This window comes from Lepidochelys kempii, chromosome 13 (assembly GCF_965140265.1).
Source record: "Lepidochelys kempii isolate rLepKem1 chromosome 13, rLepKem1.hap2, whole genome shotgun sequence".
NCBI lineage: Eukaryota > Metazoa > Chordata > Testudines > Cheloniidae > Lepidochelys > Lepidochelys kempii.
In genome coordinates this window covers 31,027,335-31,047,847 of record NC_133268.1, presented here as the reverse complement: position 1 = coordinate 31,047,847, position 20,513 = coordinate 31,027,335, and the positions used below count along the sequence as shown (strand labels likewise).

The following is a 20,513-nucleotide window of genomic DNA, read 5'->3' as shown; positions in this document are numbered from 1 at the left end:
GCACCTAGCTTACAAGGAAGTCATTACTGTAGTGTTGGCCCAAGCTCCAGACTGAGACAGTGAAGGCTTGCTCATCTGGAAGTTGGATATTCAATCACTGTAAAGGACTACTGGCCTAAACTTGCTCTAGCCTGGTCACAAGTCAGAATTAATAAGACTCCTAAGTTATCAGTATCCTTCGGATTGTGCAGTGTGTTGTACTTGGGCAGGCTCTTAAGAGTCCCCTCTTATTTCTCTACCTTATCTCAGTTTTCAGCACCAAGGGACTTGGACTCAAACCAGACACATCTAGTTGAGAAATGCCCATACCAGCTGGGGATTCAGGTCTGGCTTTACAAAGCCCCAAAATACTATTCACCGTCAACACAGGCCATATGGAACCCCATAAAGTGCGGTTTAGTCAGAAGAGCATCTATATAAAAATGGCACTTTGACTCAGCCACAGCAATTATGGGACAGCAAGCTGGAGACTGTTCTAGCTCACACAATTGTTAAATTTCTAATGCAGGGCCACCTTCTGCTGTTACACAGGTAGCCGAATTTAACCCAATGTATACTTTAGCAATAAAGATATGCAATACAAAAAAAAATTAACTTTCAAATCCCAGACTGAGTTGGAGTTAGAAAATCTATCTTTTTACTTGTGACCGATGCACATTTGACCTTAGAGTCTGACACACCAACCTGAAACCCAATTAAGCCTTTTTTTAAAAGAAATATTTAAATGTGTCCAAATTTCTCTTCAGAACAGAGCCAAACTTCAGTTTTCTCCTACAGCAAATATCAAATATTTTAATCAAAATGTGTTTGTAATTTAAGTAATCTTATTTTACATATTTGAATTTTTAAGTGTTTTCTGTTCAACTCCAAATGCTTGAGAATGTTTTGTAAGGAAAGCTTTCCTTGGGTTTCTCTCATTGCAGAGAGCATGGTCTTTGCCTATACAGTAACTGGTTCAAAAAAAAAAAAAAAAAAAAAAAAAAAAAGCACAGTATCAATCAGGATACTGACCAGGTGGACATTATAAAACAAAACACATTGCTAAGTCTATCCTGGAGGAGATAAATACAAATAATTCTCTCTAGATTTGTTATACTTTGTACAAGTTTGGGATAAGAGAGAAGATTCATTCAAACAACAGCTTTTTACACACAATTCTAATTCAAGGAATAAAGTGTTGAAAGGAGTTAAAACTGTATTAGCCTGATACTGGCCAACACAAGTGACCACATTTCTATGAGCTTTCCCAGTTAGAACTTGAGGCCACTGAATTTCTCTGAACCACAAGTCCTTCAAATTCACATAATTAGTGCACAAATGTAATTACAATTATTTCAAAAATTAACCCAAAATATATGAAACTCACTGATAGCATAAAATGTTATGGGGACAGTGTCATTCTCTTTAAGCCCTCAAAACTGTTCTAGTTTAGTAGGGGCTGTAATCTGGATACATTTTTTTTTTTAAAGCACACTATTAATTGAAAATTTATACCACAGATATCAACTGTGTAAGAAGTATTCATATTTGTTTGGAATGCCATAAACAGCAAAAGACAAACAGAAGGATTTCCATTTTATTTTCTTGGACAGCACTACATACATTAAAAAGTAAAAACAAAGAATACTTGACACAGTTCCCTAAAAGTGTCAATATACAGATAAACACTTACTTCTTGCTGCGCTCTTCATGGCCATTGGCACTGCTCAATTTGTTCTCATCCTAAGCAGGGTTGATAGAAGAACATCGTGAGGACGAAGTGGTAACATTTCAAGTGGTCAAAGGGTAATGGGAATAGGAATAAGAAAATACAAAACAAAAATTTTAATACTAAATTACGTGTTTAAAGTTTAATATGGAAAGCTATAAAAATTTAAGTAGGCATGTTTAACCACTTTGCTGTTTACATTTAAGACATACAATTATAAAATACAAGAATTACAGTTTTTAAAAATATATTAAATTGTAGATACTTCCTTACATGATTTAGATAGTAAATTATCCTGTAGATTTCAGCACTCAAGTGGTTAAATGTTATTTCTATAAAATGTAAGAGGAAGTTTCAGGTTTAAGCATTTTTCATGTGCTATGATCCCTTTGATCAGTACCAAGGCTATATCTCTGCCTAAGCCCCAAGTGGCCATGCTAGCAGCCAGCCACTATCGATTTCTTGTGACCGATGCCATTCCTGAGATCTTCGCTCATTTTCGTTGGAGGGTTGTAAGAGCTTGATGCCACCTCTGTCACACATCTCGCCCTGAAGCAAACAGGGATTCACACTGCTTTAGTAACGTCGACTCCCAAGAAAGTCATCAAAAATCCACCAGTCCAGCCTAAACATTCCCTATTTCCATACCTGTTTACATGGAAAATATCCATGTTAAACTAGGACACAAGAATCTTAACATTACAAATTATGACTCTCTCCAAGATTTTACATAACTGCTAACTATTACATAAAACTAAATATACAGTGTTTAAAGCTTACAAATGCTCATCCGAAACTGATACCACATGGTTGTGCTAAACAGTCCAAAATAAACTAACAGTAGCTGTTATATTTATTCTATAGTTTAATCATTCCAGCTACACCATGAGTACAACTGCTAAATTATTTCAAGTTTATACACATTTCTTGTGAAACCAGTGCTAATGCATGCATAATGTTAACACTTTCACCACCAATTGGTGAAAAAACGAAAAAAAAGACAGTATACATTTGCTGCCTGTTAAGGAGACTAAGTACATCACTATTCTAGTCATTGAGACGTTTTAACAGAATTTTGTGTCAAAATTTGTATTTCCTTATTGAACAACTAAAACAGAAGAGTACAACAGCTATTTTTAGAATGACACTGCAGACTGTGATACTGTCTTTTACTTGTTAAGAATGTATCTATTCAGGGATCCAAGAATTTTGGAAAGTTCTTTCACTCAGCAATTCATTTCCATCTGCCCTGTTAAAAGATTAACCATCACCAGTCTTCTATGTTAAAAATAATGGTCAGACGCCTCTTGCACTGAGTAGACTATTTAAAGATTTACTTGCCATGGACTGGTGAAAAGGTTATTCTTGGAACCCTGCTATTTTCCCAAACACTGCATTCACCTTGTTGCTATACCAAACTGGAGCTGGCAATTTTAGGCGAGTAATTGTTTTTTTGTTTGTTTGTTTTTTTTACCTAGGGGACCACGGTACAGCGATACGTCACTCAATTACTACCTTATGATTGACAGTTCACACTGGAATCAAAGGTGAATTCATGGGAGTAGAGGTGAGATATCGTTAGGCAAGTCTACAAAGAGAGATAGATGGGCATTTATTCATCACGCTGAAGTGAAACTACTGCACAATATAATTACATTAACAGTATATATTTATTTGCAAGTTACATGTAATGCATCTCCAATAAGATAAATCATGAGGGCTCCAGGGATGTTAGTTTACAGTTCAGCAGTAGTTTCATGAATAAGGCTAAATTAAGGTAAGTACAACACCTCACTGGCACATTTTTCTCACCTTCTTGTAAGGAGCCTCAAGCATTGCTTCAATATCAATATCGTCAGCCATTTTTTCAAGACACCTGAAAGGAAAAGCAAAATTCATTAGATAGGAAAAGAGCCCATAAACTACATCAATTAATAGCTCCCAAGGCACTTGTACTTTTGGAGACAAGGCCAATGTTGGGATGACCCCAAATTCACAAAATGATTTTTAGTTAAAATGCATGCTATAGGCTTGGCAAGCTGGTCAATTGGCCACCCTCAAATACTGTTAAATATTCCATCAAGAATGCTCTGAGGCCTACCTTTTTGACTGCATCATGATGTTTGTTATCAGTTAGCAAGCCTATATAAATGTCTTTAATCAATCACTTTACTATACGCTAATGCCACATATTGGGAAAAAGGTGAACTAACTGAAAGCTGAGTATCTTGATTGGCTTGAATCTTCTAGAACAAACATTGTGCGCATGTATGAATGAGTATCTTTATTTGTATGCAAGGCCATCACTGCATACGGCAGTTTACAAACACAAGTTAAAAAATACTGTCCCTGCCCTGAAGAGCTAAACTGACTAGACAAATACAGAAATTAATCAAAAGGAAAAAAAGCGGGAGAAGGGTTCACAATAATTAAACTACCTCTCCAAACAAAGAGAAAAGATGTACTGCCATTAAGCTGCCTACCTAACGTAAGTGCATTTAAAATTTTTCTTTTATAATTCCCATACCGGGTGGATAAAAATCAATGTTTTTTTTTAATCAGTTTTTTATTTTAATCGGATTTTTTTGATAAAATGCTTTAAGGAAAAAACCTATCTAATGTTAAAGTGCGTTCTCGGGTAAAAATTCCCTAAAGGAGGACAGAGCTGTGACTAGGGACCCCTGGACTTCTAAGAGCTAAGCAGATCAAAGCAAGCATATGAAAGCAGCTAAGCTTTGATCAAAGCATGCATATCTATCACACTGAGATTTAATCTTCAAGACTCCTTATAAGAAATGGAAAGGGAGGTGGATTTTTTTTTGCTGTTTTTAAAATTAAACAGGCAGCTAGTATTGTTTTTAAAATTATTATGAAGAACAAGTTTAAGCTTTGTTGTAACGTGCGTTGTTTGCCTGGACTGCTCAAGACCCGACTGCTTGTGTAGGAGGAACTCTTTGAGTTGGCTTCTTAAATACCTTCATGCTGTTTCACATCTGATACTCCTTGATGAAACATAGGAGCCTTGTCTTATAACAGGCTTATTCAAAGTGATACAAGCTACGAAAGTGAGATCTCGGAAGAGTGTTGCCATTTTCATAATGTAATAAAAATACTGTAATGATAAATAAAAATTAATAATAGTGTGTAATAAGCATGTCAAAAACAATTTCTATTTCCAAGATCACAGCTTTTATAATTTATCCTCATGTAAAGGAGAAAACCCCTGGAAATACTCATTTTTAGGAAGGGGTTCATGAGACACGACATTTTAGTGAAAGGGGTTCACAGGTTGTTAAGGTTTGGGAACCACTGATTTAGGTTAATCTTTCTATCTACCCAATGGGACTCAGTGCTCAGTCTAGAAGATACCATCAGAGATTAGTTTTGCAGTTCTCAAACTGTGGATTTGTGTCTCCAGAGATAACATGCTTGTTAACAGCAAAAATGTTTTTAAATAAATAAATAGAGGTGAGAAACATATCTCAACTCTATTGTCCCGCTGCAAATTTTTGTACACAGAGTCAATCCCCTATCTCTCTCTAAAAGTGCCAAATTTCAAAAAGTTCAATGAATAGAAGATTGTTGGGGGCGGAATAGATCTGGACAAGGAGAAATCGTCTGGAGATCAATGTGAGAAGGGAGGGACAGGTAGTAGAAACAAAATTGAAACTGTGAGCAGCATATTCCAGAAGTCTTGAGGTCTTTCTGAGTGTAGCCATCATTGATTCGAGATCTACCATACCACTCTCTCATTAGAAGGGAAAAATCTATAATGGCAGCAGGCCGTAAAAGAGACCCAGTTTGGGAATATTTTAATGAAGTTCCTCTACTTGGGGGTAAGACAGGCATGTGCGCAAAATGCAAACAGTGCAACAAAGAAATACAAGGCCTGGTTGCCCGAATGAAATAACATCATGAGAAGGGTTCCTTTTCAGGAGGAAGCTGTGTTGAAGATGATGAAAGGAACGTGTCTGAACATGCAGGATCTTCAGGTTGGTAAACTTTTTTATTTCATACTTCTTTCTTAAGGACTGTCTGTCTTCCCTCTAGACTATTCTTGAATTCTCATGTTTGAGTAAAAAAATATACACCTCTACCCCGATATAACACGAATTTGGATATAACGCAGTAAAGCAGCGCTCCGGGGAGGCAGGGCGACGCACTCCGGTGGATCAAAGCAAGTTTGATATAACACGGTTTCACCTGTAACACAGTAAGATTTTTTGGCTCCCGAGGACAGCGTTATATCGGGGTAGAGGTGTAGCTGTTACTCTATGGTACTATAATTTTAGATGCAGTTGTGATAAAAAAAATAAATAGTTGAAATAGGCAGATCTTCCTTTTACAATTTCACCTTTAAAGTAGCACTGACTCTCAGTGCATGCAATGAGTAATAATAAATGAGCAGTATGGCAATAATAAATAACTGCATTGACTTATTTTGTTTAGGAGAATCCATCCTCAACATACAGGATTCTGAAGACTATCCACCTTCAAGATCACCATCATTTTGTATAGTTTCAGAGTTATCTGCCAATGATAGTCTTTCAGTCACATCATGTATGTCACATAGCCACAGTATATCACCTATAGCAAAAAGAAAAAAAATCTCCATCATCCAGAAACAACCAGAGATAAATTTGTGATAAGAACCAGCAGATTACAAAAAGGTAATTGATGAAAAAAATTGCCCAGTTTATGCAACGAACTCTCCTTTCCATATGACTGAGAACCCACACTTCATTAACATGGTTCAGTCATTAAGACCAAGATACAGTCCACCTAACAGAGCAGCTGTCGCAGGCAAATTGCTGGATAACATGTATGAAAGAGAAACTAAACTGTGTGCAAAAGGTCTACATGGTAAAATTGTTAACCTGAGTCTTCATGGGTGGAGCAAGGGCCACAATGCTACTGTTGTATGTGCTTGTGTGACAACAGAAGAAGGGAATGTCTTCCTTACAGAAACAATTGATACACCAGGAAATGCACACACAGCAGAACACTTACAAGAAGTAGCAGTAAAAGCTATAACAAACGGTGAAAAAAATTTCAAACGTCTAAAACACCGCTTGGTCACAGACAATGCTGCAAATGTTCCAAGACGAGAAGAAATTTAGAAGAGAGTCCCAAGCTAATAACATACGGTTTCAGTGATCATCTGATGTACCTCCTAGTCAAAGACTTCAGTGTTCCAGAAATAAAGGCTAATATTGTTGAAATTGCAAAATACTTCCGTAACCACCACTTTGCAGCAGCTGCTCTGAAAAAAGTGGGAGGAACTAACACTCCGACAAGACGTGCGATGGAACTCAGTAGTGGACTGTTCTGAGCACTGTATCAAGAACTGGCCTAATTGGATGACAGTTTGTGAACAAAATCGTGAAAAAATAGATGGCACTGTCACAGCCAAAGTTCTCAGCATTGGGCTTAAGAGAAATGTTGAACACATGCTGAGTACCCTGAAGCCTATTTCCGTAGCCTTGAACAAAATGCAGGGAAATAGCTGTTTTATTGCTGACACTGTTGAAATTAGGAAGGAACTGAGTGAGATCTTAAAAAGAGAAATATGCAATGACAGAGTTCAATTACAAGCATTAAAAAAACAAATGGGACAAGCATTATCTCCAGCTCATTTTCTTGCAAATATTCTCAATACTCAGTACCAGGGTCAAACCTTAACTGCTGAAGAAGACAAGCTGTCTATGACATGGACATCCAGCAATCATCCCTCCACAATGCCAACTATAATAAATTTCGGAGCGAAGGGTGAACCATTCAAGAAATATATGTTTTCCGATGTTTTAAATATATGTTTTAAAGAAAGTCACACCAGTGAACTGGTGGAAGTCACTTAAGCACTTGGATTCAGAGACTGTTGAAGTGATTATCTCACTTAACAGCAGTAGCTTCTTCTGCCGCTGTAGAAAGAATATTTTCTTCCCCTGGACTAATTCATTCCAAATTGAGAAATCGTTTGGGACCTGAAAAAGCAGGAAAGCTTGTTGTTCCTTTCCAGATTATCAACAAACAGGAAAATGAAGGTGAAGACAACTGAGTTACCTGCAGAAACCAATATTTTAAGTTTCTCATGTTGACCTGGCTGACACAGTCGATTTAATTTTTTTTTTAATATTTCATTTAACTATTTTAGTTAAAACAATTTTAACAAAAACAACCTTATTTTAAAAAACTTGAATGTTTAACTAAATTCAAAAATTCATATGCTTGTTTTGTTAAAATATTATGTTTGCTGTTGAAGAAAAAAATCCAGAACATTATTGGTTTAGTTAAATAAAACAATTTAAATATCTGTCTGGTGGTGTTCTTCTCCTAATACAGCATGGCAACAAAATCCTCCAAATATTAATGATTAACCTGTTGAACTGGAGATAGTTCACCTCCCAGTGACTTAATAAATACCTACTTCAATTACCTTTGGTAAATGAAATAACCAAACAATCATTCATTTTCTGATATAGCTGTAAAACTAATCTGAAAAGTTTTCAAAATCACTTAAAAAAATGTATAGTGTGTACTTTCCAAAAATGAAACCTACATCTATCTCTGGAGTTGTGAACAATATGTATTAAGGTTATAACAACTAACAAGAATGCACTTTTATGTAGAAATTCATGATTAAATCGAGTCTTCCTGTCTAGTAAATCCACCCTGTTGCTATATGTTTGTTTCCTGTTTAATTTCATTTTATTTTGTAATTGTTTACTCTTGTCCAAATTTAAATGTGAAGCTAACATTTCTAAAAAAAGTAGCAATTATTACTTCATTTTTTAAGAACTTTGTTTCATTGTTTCACATTTTCTGAGTTAAAATAATAATTAAATAACCCGTTTCTTGTAATTAGGCATATGTATCTAAGGCTAAGCCTACTGGAAACCATAGTCTTACTCACTACAGTTCCAATAAGTTAGCGCTTTCAAATATTTGACCAATTATTTTTTGGATCAGTCAATTGACCAACTATACATACTAATAAGGACCTTGTTAAAATGATACTGAATGAGAAACATCATATGGAGAAGAATCAGGAAGGAGTTTGCAGTGGGAACGTAACCTGCACACTGACAGTACAGAATGCGATATAAGCACCAGCTAAGTCATGGTTATGAATGGAAGATGAAGTTCAAAGAAAAGAACTACATGCCACCTGCTTCTTTATGAAAATGAATGTCAGAAAGATTCTCCCTATACCCAAATATGCTTATTTATTAGAAATTCAGGTCCTGCACCAAACTGAAGAACCAGTAGGGTTTGACACCACAGTTACCAAAAGAAGCAAGACCTAAACAACAGAGAAGGGACATGTATGCAAACTACTTAAAACTTGGATTTTTGCAAATGTCCAAGTTTCATAGATTTCAAGGCCAGAAAGTGCCATTATGATAATGTCTCACCTACTGTGTAGCACAGGCCAGCGAATTTGTCCATGTATTTCCTGCATCAAGCCCAATAACCTGCAGATGAACTAGAGCTTCTCTTTGATCCCTTAGCTCCCCATACTTTCTCCCCAGGTAGGTACTTTTAGACTGACCAAGTTGTCTCTTAAAACTTGCTCTTCTACAAGCTAAAATAAATTGAATTCCTTAAGTTACTCACTGCAAGGCAAGTGTTCCAGTCCTCATACTTCTTTTCTTCCCTGAAGCCTCCTCAATTTTTCCAATATCCTTTTTGAAGTGAGGATATCAGAACTGGACACAGTATACCAATTGCAGTCTCATCATATACAGAAGTTACCTCCCCATTCCTATGCCATATTCTCCTGGCAATTCACATCCAAGGATAGCATTAGCTCCTATCCACAGCATTTCATTAACAGCTCATGTTCAGTTAGTTATCCACCATGATTCCCTATATCTTTTTCATGTAAATACTTTCCAGAATACAGTCCCCCATCCTGTAAATATGGCCTATATGTTTTTTTTCTAAACATATATGCTTTTGCATTTACCAGTATTAAAATAAATTTGTTTATATCCAAGTTCCCAAGAGATTCAAATCCCTCAATGTTACCTATCCTTATCACCACTTCACCAATCTTTGGTATTATCTGCAAAGTTTATCAGCAATGATTTCATATTTTCAACCAGATCACTGACATGGAAATTGACTAGCATTGGGCCAAGAACAGATTCTTGTGGGACCCCATTAAAAACACTTCCTTTCAATTATTCCCATTGAAATGTGGACAAGGGTGATCCAGTGGATAGTGTATTTAGATTTTCAGAAAGGGATGGTCCTCTCATGATTGGCTGAACTGGTTAAAAGACAGAAAGCACAGGGTAGGAATAAATGGTCATCTTTCAGAATGAAGAGAGGTAAACAGTGGCGTCCCCCAGGAGACCAGGGCTGTTCAACATGATCTGGATAAATGATCTGGAAAAATGGTAGGTGGCAAAATTTGCAGACAATTACTCAAGATAGGTAAGTCTAAAGCTGACAGCTAAGAGTTACAAAGGGATCTCACCAAACTGGATGACTGGGCAACAAAACAACAGATGAAATTCAGTGGTGACAAACACAAAGTAATGCACACTGGAAAACAATCCCAGCTATACATACAAAATGATGGGGTCTAAATTACCAGTTACCACTCAAGAAAGCGATCTTGGAGTCATTGTGGCTAATGCTCTGAAAAGGTGTGCTCAGTGTGCAGCGGAAGCCAAAAAAAGTAACAGAAAAGGAAAGGGATAGATAAGACAGAAAATATCACAATGCCTGTATATAAATCTATGGTTTCCCCACATCTGGAATATGAGTGCAAATCTGGTCGCCCCATCTCAAAAAAGATATACTGGAATTTGAAAAGGTACAGAGAAGAGCAAAAAAAAAGATTAAGGGTATGGAATAGCTTCCATATGAGGAAAGATGAGACTGGGACTGTTCAGCATGGAAAAGAGACGATTAATGGGGGGGATATGATAGAGGTCTATAAAATCTGGACTGGTGTGGAGAAAGTGAGTAAGGAAATGTTATTTACTCCCTCCCATAACACAAGAACTAGGGGTCACCCCTAGTTAATAGACAACAGGTTTAAAACAAAAGGAAGTACTTCACACAACACATGGTTAACCTGTGGAACTCTTTGCCAAGGGATGTTGTGAAGGCCAAAACTATAACAGGGTTCAAAAAAGAACTAGTTAAGTTCCTAGAGGATAGGTCCATCAATGACTATTAAGCCAGGATAGGCAGGGATGCAACACCACGATCTGCGTGTCCCTAGCCTCTGTTCGCTAGAAGCTGGGTGCGGATGACAGGGGAGGGATCACTTGATGATTGCCTGTTCTGTTCATTCCCTCTGAAGAACCTGGCATTCGTGAAAGTCAGAAGACACGATACTAGGCTAGATGGATCATTGGTGGGGAACAGTTTCATAGACCTGAGGAAGAGCTCTGAGTAAACTCAAAAGCTTGTCTCTCTCACCAACAGGAGTTGGTCCAATAAAAGATATTACTTAACCCATCTTGTGTCTCTCATATCTTGGGAACAACATGGCTACAACAACACTGCATACAACTATAAAGTACCAAGTCAAACATTACAGAAATTATAGAGTTATCTTTACCAAATTTGTAATCTCATCAAAAATATTTTATTTATTTCACAATACCTATTTTCCATAAACAATGTTGAATGGCACCTATTAATTTAATGCTGGGATAAGAATAATAAGGACTCAACATTCCCATACTCTTCAATTGCAGAAACTCAAAATGACCTTCTGTAAGTCATCCAACCAGGGGAACAGTGAAACAAACACTTGTAACCTCCGATATTCCTATACAGAAAAAACCCTGAAGCCTTTTCAGGGCACCCAATCACAAAGCTGCAATGGGTACAAACCCTGCCTATACCTTAAGTATAATCTTTAATTGTAACCTGCAAATATTTTTTGTATTGTGCTCCTACCCTTTTTTTTGTTTCTTCATGATGTACAAAAGAGGCCTAGATGATGTTCCCCACCTTCAGTTTTCACCTTAGGAATTTCAGAAATATTAACTCTAGTCTTTTCTAGTTTTGCTAGAAGTCCTCTGTGAGGTCTCTGGGGTGTTTACTGTTGAGCTGTAATATCTTCACTGAACTGAATTCCCCAAGAAATACATGTATTTTCTTACCTGTTTAGTTAACATGGTGAGATACTAGTCTAAACAAAACAATCTGTAGTTTTCACACGTTACTATATCAAGAAAAGCACTAGGGTTGAGTGCAGCGTTTACCTCAAGCTACAAAGGTGTCAAAACTCCATTTGCCTTGCCTACCTAGGGTTAGGCAATATTAGTTAACAATGGATACAAATTTCAGAGTAACAGCCCTGTTCCTCTGTATTCGCAAAAAGAAAAGGAGGACCTGTGGCACCTTAGAGACTAACCAGTTTATTTGAACATAAGCTTTCGTGAGCTACAGCTACAGCTCACGAAAGCTCATGCTCAAATAAACTGGTTAGTCTCTAAGGTGCCACAAGTCGTCCTTTTCTTTTAATGGATACAAACACACTGTGCGTTCCTGGCCAAGGCCAGGCCAAACCTGCCGTTTCCCACCATGTTGCTACTGCAGTTCAATAGGTGGGAACAAAATACAATCATTTTAGACTGTCCAGCGTCCACTGGCTCAGCCCAGGTTTGGCGCCCACGGCACTCGCTCTCCCGCCGCCCCGCGCTGCCGGCCTAGAGCCGGAATTTATAATCCCAGGCGAGCAGAAACAACTTTCCAGAGAGCCCTTCGCGCAGCCTGTCCCCGCGGGGAGGCGCAGAACCCGCAGGCGGTGCCCCGTGCGCTCCCGGCCTTGGCGGCAGCAGCTGCGCCAGGGACGGTCTGGGCCGAGGCCCAGCTCGCCAACTACGCGGCTACGGGAACAAACAGCCAGGGCCCCGGCCAGACCAACAGCTGCGGCCTCCCCAGCACCACCTCCAATGGAGGGGGAGGGATGACAACCGCTGAGGCCCCACACCCCCGGGATTTCAGGCCAGGGCTCTCCCCGGGAAGGCGGGCCCCGCTGGGAAGACAACCTAGAAGCCTCCCGGAGAAGACTAGGTAAAAGGGCCCGGCCAGGAGAGGAGGCTCTGCCCGCGGCCCCCCACATGCGGCGGCGGGAAGGGCCCTCGGGCCGAACGCGGCCGCGGAACCGGACGGCCATAAGCGGGCGGGGGCCGCGCGATTACCTGCGCTGCTGTGGATTACGCTTCTTGCTCAGGTGCCCGGGATCCGGCGGCGCTAAGGACGGGGATAGGCCCAGCGGCAGCGAGTCCCTCAGAAAAGGGAATGGGGGGCTCGGATACTAAAGGCCGCTCCCGGCCAACTCTGGTAGCAGCGGCGACTGCTCCCTGAAATGGCGCCTGCCGCGTCTAGCTGCTTGGGAGCTCCGCGCACTCACACACGGGGCCGCCCAGAGCTCGCTGCACGGGCTCTCGCGAGACTGAGACAAAACAAACAAGGCTGAGCGCGTCCTTGACACACGAATGTCGCGAGACACCACACCCGGAAGCAGACTTGAACAATCGCGAGAATAAGGAATAGGCCCCGCCAAAGTGTGCTCGCCTGCCGTAGGCTCAAAGTCTCGCGAGATTGGGGTCTGCAGTAACCGCAATAGAAAGGTCAAAGGTGAAATTTGGATATTTAAACAAGAAGTAGAATTTATTACCGGTCTTCTCTCTTGGGTTGGGGGGGCGTTTTCAACGCTGGACGGGGGGTGGAGTCGGGTCAATGCTGGCACAGAGGGGTTCCCCCCCGAAAGCCCTGGGTGAAGGGGGGGGCTATCCCCTCCAGGAGCGCTGTGCTGGGGGGTCCCTACCCTGGTGTCGTGACTGTCGCTCAGTCATGCCCAGCTCTCTCTGCCCAGCTCTACTTAAGGCCTTGTTTACACTGGACCGTTTTCTGCCATGGCACTGCTATATAGGGTTGCCAAGTTTCTAACAGCACAAAACCCAAAGACCCCTGCCCCCTCTTCTCTGAAGCCCCTCACTCACTCACTCACTTTCACCAGACTGGGGCATGGGTTGGGGGGGGGGGCTAATGGGCTCTGGGCTGGAGGTGTGGGCTCCAGGGGGGCTAGAAATGAGGGGTTCAGGGTGAAGGAGAGGGCTGGGTTGGGGTGTGGGGGGATAAGGGCTCCAGCTGGGGTTGTGGGGCTGGGGATGAAGGGTTTGGGGTGCAGGAGGGGGCTCAGGGCAGGGGCAGGTTTTTGGGGTGGGTGCAGGGCAGGCTCTGGGAGGGAGTTTGGGTATGGGAGGGGACTCCAGCTTGGGGCAGGGGGTTGGGGTGTGGGGTCCCGGCAGTGCTTACCATGGCTCCGAGGAAGTGGTCGCCAAGTCCCTGCAGCCCGTAGGGTTCCCGGCCAGTGTAAGCTGTGGAGCTGACACCCAGGCAGAGGCAGTGTGTGGAGCTTCCCTGGCTGTCCATGAGCCTAGGCCGCAGGGACCTGGCAGCCACTTTTGGGAGCCGCATGGAGCCAGGGCAGGTAGGGAGCCCGCTGTAGCCCCAGGCCCTAGATGCGTCTCCAACTGGACTTTTAATGACCCAGTCGGCAGTGCCGACCAGACCTGTCAGGACCCCTTTTTGACCGGGAGTTCCGGTTGAAAACCAGACGCCTGGCAACCCAGTGCCACCATAGTGATTTCTCCCGAGCAATCCACATGTGGCTGCTATTGCTAGCAGGACATTGTCTCTCATCATCATCATCAAGGTGTATCGGCAAAAGACGTGTGACCCTGAGATAGGCATCCCAGTGTCCCCTACGCCAGTAGGGTTGCCAGCCCTCCTGGATTGGCCAGGAGTCTGCCGCAATAAGCCTCGATCTCCCAGTGGCTACTGAAAGCAATCCAGGAGATTTTAATAGGCTGTTAAAAGTTGAGCTCCCTACCTGCCCTGGCTTCGCACAGCTTCCAGAAGCAACTGGCATGTCCAGCTCCTAGGCGCAGGGGCGGCAAGGAGGTCTCCACGTGCCACCGCCGCCTTGAGTGCTGACTTCACAGCTCCCATTGTCCTGGACGGCTGCCTGGCTGCCCCTGAACCTAGGAGCCAGACATGCCAGTCGCTTTCAAGAACCATCTGAGGTAAGTGCCGCCCAGCCGGAGCCCACACCCCTTCCCTGCCTTGAGCCCCCTCCTGCACTCTGAACCCCTTAGCCCCAGCCCAGAGCCCCCTTCTACACCCCAAACCCCTCCTCCCTGGCCCCAGCCGGAGCCCCCTCCCCCTTCCACACCCCAACCGCCTGCCCCAGCCCTGAGCCTCCTCCCACACTCTGAACCCCGTGGCCTCAGCCCAGAGCCCTCTCCTGCATCCTAAACCCCTCATCCCTGGCCCAACCCCAGAGCCCACACTCTCAGCCGGAGCCCTCACCCCCTTCCACATCCCAACCCCCTGCCCCAACCTGCTTAAAGTGAGCGAGGGTGAGGGAGAGCAAGCAACGGGGGGGGGGGAGTGCAGGTTATGGGGGGCAGGAGGCGGGGCAAGGGTGTTTGGGTTTGTGCGATTAGAAAGTTGGCAACCCTGTATGCCAGCCTCTACCTCACTACCTCTTGGAGGATACCAGAGACAGGATCCTATAGTTGCTCCAAATCTTGTACAAAGGAGGTCAAGTAAGGTGTCTATGGAAAGGATGTACTTTGCTGGTTATGATTATGCTGTCTGTATGTCTGTATCATTTTTGTATGTGAAGTTATGAATATTGGCTACATATTTGTATCTCGATGTGTTTGATTCTTAGGAGCATCAGTGAAGCATTTGGTAAGCTTCTTGAGAAAGGACTATTCTGAGTAAGTGCCCAGTCAAGAAACACTTAACTGACAATGGACTTTGGGAGACGCCAATCCACATCTGAGCTTTCCTGCGAACGTTCAAACTAACATGTAAACAATAGCATCAGCCTGCAAAAAGCTGAATCATTCATGGACATGTGACTTGCCCAGGTGGCTACAAACTCCATCTTGTTGCTGTGATTTTGCACAGAAGAACAAAGGGGTTTCTGCCCACAAGAGAGAGAATATAAAAGGCAGTGGAAGCCTCTCCCTTTTGTCTTCAGATGGCTCAAGAAATGGCCTTTCCACCCCAAAGGGATGCCTGAAAGAAACTGGAACAAAGGACTGTAACTACGGGGGTGTGAGTGATTGCTGGAACCAGGCCATAAAACACAATGTTGGTCCAAAAAGGATTTGGCCCAGACTAGGAAGGAGTTTAGTCTGTGAAAGACGCTTACTGGAACATCTCTGAGGGTGAGATTTACCTGTATTCAGTTTCCTACTGTATTAGGCTTAGACTTGCGTGTTTTGTTTTATTTTGCTTGGTAACTTAGTTTGTTCTGTCTGTTATTACTTGGAACCACTTAAATCCTACTTTTTATACTTTTGCTTATTAATTATCCCAAAGTAATTAATAACCGGGGGGAGCAAACAGCTGTGATTATCTCTCTATCAAGTGTTATAGAGGGCGGACAATTTATGAATTTACCTTGTGTAAGCTTTATACAGAGTAAAACAGATTCATTTGGGGTTTAGGCTCCCAGAAAGACTGAATACTAGGTGCTGGGAAAGTCCTTGTTAACTGAAAAGCCCCTGGGCTAAGTGAATCTTATTTTCTGGGCAGAAGGGCTGTAGTTGGTCTGTGCTATAGCTGACTGGAGTGTCTAACTCAGCAAGACGAAAGGGGGAAGCCTTCTCTGGCAGGGGGTTTTGTTCTCAGTGATATCCCAGCACATCTAGTGACAGTCTTGCGGGAGTCTCTGTGACCAAACCTGTCACAGGGGGCACTTCTTCAAACCCAGTGAGTGGTAGGGGAACTTTAAGGATAGTGTAATAAAGACTGAAAAACTTATTACAGGCAATAGTGATCTTAGCAGATATGACTTATGATGGTATCGAAGGTTCACAGACTGCAGCTGCTTAAGAGTCTGTGTTCAGCCAGAGCTGTATGGTACTGGCCTCTTTGTAGCAACGATCCCCTGAGAGGTCCTTTCAGAATGGAGTAAGACGGTACCCTACTCTGGTGGGAGAAACAAGGCTGGTCTGCCTAGAAATGTCCAGGCAAAGATCAAACAGTATTTGCTTGAAAAGTTCAGTGAAATCCCAGAGGACTGGAAAGCTATGTGGGCCAAGATAAATGCTCTTCTGCACTATTGGCAGAGGGCCCCAGTGACTGCCTGTGCAAGCTCACCGCACATTGTTTCTGCCTCTTTCCTGAATCTAAACACAGCATGCAAGTAATGTGTTTTGGACTTGAAAGCCTGCATCTAATCAGTTTACGATGCATTTTCTGCAAATGCATGTTTGAATACTCATTGGTCTGTGTGTAGCTTAAAGTTAGTGCAAGTGCTTTTTTTCCTATTTGCAGAATTTTGTTTGGTTACGGGGTAGGCATTGCCTGCAAAAGTATGTACTTTCAATGCTTGTTTGCAAAGTATTGGCAAACATATGCATTTGGGAATACTTGTTGGCGGCTTTTTCCTATTTTCTTTCTGTTGATTTTGGCTAGTGCTGCCAGTTTGTGCTCTTCAAATAAATAGGCCACTTTTAAACAGAATGTCTTTGTTCACTGTCCATTCACAGTCAGCTGCCCTTTTGAAAGGGGAAGGGGCCCTGGAGAATGTAAAATAAAGGCATGCATTAATGGGCATGAAGTCACAACATACCTTAGTCCCGAATCGCTAATCCGTTCACTCTCCAAGTTCAGCTGAGTCTCAAAGAGGTCCTGGCTCTCGAGCAGCCTGACATCATCTATGTCCCTCACCTCAGTCCGCAGGTCCCGAGCTTGCAAGTCTGGCCACTATCACGGGCCAGTTGGTGAGGGGATCCCTGCTCAGTTTGGCATCACACTGCACATAAGAGCAGTTCTTGGGGGAAGCACCAGACTTTGTTACCCTCCTTTTTTGTCTTCTGTTAAACCTGCCGCAGTTCCTTCCCTTTGCCTGGCTTTGTCTCTCATCCTTGCTGTATCCAGGCTTCTGTCTGCATCTCCTTTGCAATATCAATGTATACATCTTTGTCCCTGCAGGAATTCTACAGCTGTGCCTTCACTGCTGACCTCCCCTCAACCCCCACCTCCCAGCCAAGGAAATCCAGGACATCTCAGCTGGAACTGTGCTTATATAGATACACTTCATGAAGAAACAGGTGTTTCCAGAAAACACTGGAGATTTTAAGTAAGAAGTGAACTTCCAGATGTGAGACTTCTGAGCTGCAGGGCTCAAAAATTTAACCAGAGGTCCCTGCTGCAGTGACAGTTGAATTGTGCGCTTGTTGCTGGAAGACTGTGTTTGCTGGTACAGGTACATCTGTGTCCATACAGGCATTTTGTCAGCAGCACTATCCTACTAGAGGATTTCATCACTCAGGGAACTGGTTTAATTTTACAAGTAAATTTTCAGAGTTTTGTCAGCAGGACTCAGTTTTGAGCGTGGATGCATGTAAGCTGTGCTGACAGAATTAAAATTTGTAGCTAGTTTTACCTGACCCAGGATACTATGTGAAGTGTTTGGCATATCTTCTGTTAAAGTGGCACTTAATAACAGAGATGTGTATGTGTGTGTATATAATACAATTGATCAGAAAGCCAGGATCACTGTAGTACAAACATTCTGAGCCAAATCAGAGTTTGTAATATATGACCTTGCAGGATCTGTATTTAATGTTCTTACAAACAACATACGTTTTAACTTTCAGTGCATGAGTAGTTTCATTAAAAATAGAAGTTATGTATACATATGTGTCTTCAAGATTGTGACCATAACTTCTCGTTCTGGACAGGAAGGGCAAAAAACCAAGTCCCCAAGGTTCAGATGTGTCTGATATTTCTGTGAAACAATCATTCCATTGATAGGTTAACCTCTTTTGGATCAAATTTTTATAGTTTTTCATGTTGGCATTATAGACAATTTGCCAAAAGCTGTATACTCTGGACAGTGCTCAGAACATTAATGAGCTCCGACAATGACATTTTTACAATAATTAAGTGTCTTGTCATATGGGTAAAAAAATGTAAAATTATTTTAAAAAATGAGATAACCAAGGTTGTCATTTTTACCCATGGCAGGAAGCCACTGAGAAAAATTAAAACCTGGCTATTTTCAGAGACCATGCATATTAAAACGCATTCTAGTTCCTCAATATTTTGAGGAATGGCAGAATAAGCATCTAGAAAGAAAGTAGATAGTGCACAAGAAACACTTTTTTAATAAATTTTAAGGCTAGAAGGGCCAATTCTGAGATCTATCCTGATCTCCTATATAGCACAGGGTAGAGAGTTTCACCCAGTGGTCCCTGCATCAAACCCCACGGCTTGTGGTTGAAGTAGAGCATCTCATTTAGGAAGACATCCAATCTGGATTTAAAGATTGCAAGGTACAAAGAATCCACCACTTTGGTAAGTTGTTCCAATAGACCCTCACTGTTTTAAATAAATAAAATTACACCTTATATCTAGCCTGAATTTGTCTAGTGTCAGCACATTAGCAATCTTACAGTCTTCTGGAATTATACCGCTTCTTTCCAAATACAAAACATGAATTATTGAACATGTCTGCCTTTTCTGCATCATTGACAATTTTACCATCTCCATCTACTAATGGGCCTATACCATTGCTAGGATTTCTTTTGTTCCTAATATACTTTAAAAATTCCCTTGTATTGTGTTTAGCCCCTGACATATATAGATTTTTTTTCCCTGATGTCTTTAGCTTCCCTTATCAATTTTCTAAACTTTATAGCTTATAATTTTATGTTGATTTATTTATTTCCCTTCCCCTCATATGTTACTTCTTAATTTCTAATTGCTACCTTCACTTTGCCACTGACCCAGGATTGGTTTTAGCCAAAGTTGTCCTCTCTCTTTTTTTTTTTTTTTAATTGTGGAATCATGGCTTTTTGGCCATCTAAGAACTCATCTTAAAGAACTTACATTTTCCTCTAAATTCTTCCTCCCAGTCAATTCACTCTTCTTTAAGAAGTTAGCCCTTTCAAAGCCACAAGTATATATACTGCTGGTTGGGATGATCCTTTGTTTGCGCAAATCAATTATTGGGCCCTAAGCAGTCACCATAGTGGATACACTAATGCCATACGTGGTGGTTGTAACACCTCTCCATGCTGCTTCTTTATTGCCACTTCCCTATTTGGGGTTGGCAACTTTTATAGCCTTCTTCTATAATTCATGATTGTACTCCAAGCTGTCTTGTGAATTGATCTCTCTAAGGTTTGCTGATATCCAGTTCACGTACCGCATCTTTGTCTCACCCTTGGTAACCTTCCGTCTGTAATCATTTCAGCAATACAGCTCTCAGGTCCCCACTGGACATGTCACTACCAATGTAGCCTAGCCTCACTCAGTTCATCGTCAGTTGGGGCAATCCGCATTAGGCCCCACCCTACTCCGACTCAACATTCCCCTTTTTATACATCCCAGGATCCCATTTGCTCTCTTAGCCACAGCATTGCACTGGGAGCTCTTGTTCAGTGGCTTATCCATCAAAATCCCTTACATCCTTTCTGAGGCATGACTTTCAAAATGCAGCCCCCCTTCTTATAAAGATGACCTACATTCTTCAATCCTATATGTATGTATGATTTTGAAATTGGCTGTATGAAAATGCTTGTTCCAGTGAGCCAAACTTACCATGCAATCCAGATTGCTCTGTATAACTGACCTCTCCTTATCATAATTTATCATTCCACCATTCCTTGTGTCATCTGCAATCTTTACCAGCATTTCTTTTAAATATTTTCTTCCAGATCAGAGCTTTAAAGAAATTGAATAGCCGTGGGCCAAGAACAGCTTCCTGCAGGATCTCACTAGAAATGTCCCC

The 20,513-nt window shown here is 41.7% G+C and overlaps 1 protein-coding gene and 1 long non-coding RNA gene across 10 annotated transcripts in view; one reads left to right on the top strand and one right to left on the bottom strand.

Moving 5' to 3' along the window:
- Nucleotides 1–13,123, bottom strand: part of RBM39 (RNA binding motif protein 39) — a 49,185-nt gene extending 36,062 nt beyond the window's left edge. For 4 of the 9 annotated variants that reach the window (XM_073309979.1, XM_073309986.1, XM_073309988.1 and 1 more), the window contains exons 1-3: nt 12,886–13,122; nt 3,521–3,584; nt 1,673–1,722 (exon numbers count right to left, since the gene is read on the bottom strand). In XM_073309979.1, the coding sequence (XP_073166080.1) occupies nt 1,673–1,722; nt 3,521–3,571 (101 nt within the window). In that variant the 5' untranslated portion in view covers nt 3,572–3,584; nt 12,886–13,122. Of the gene's footprint in view, nt 1–1,672; nt 1,723–3,520; nt 3,585–4,683; nt 4,821–6,178; nt 6,296–12,885 lie in introns of all 9 variants that reach the window. The other 5 variants (XM_073309984.1, XM_073309985.1, XM_073309980.1 and 2 more) reach the window with 4 other exon arrangements.
- On the top strand, nt 12,523–18,476 carry LOC140897394 (uncharacterized). The gene is made up of 3 exons (XR_012154718.1): nt 12,523–13,324; nt 15,429–15,933; nt 17,708–18,476. It is a non-coding gene; the product is annotated as an uncharacterized lncRNA (long non-coding RNA).
- The last annotated feature ends 2,037 nt before the right edge of the window (nt 18,477–20,513 follow it).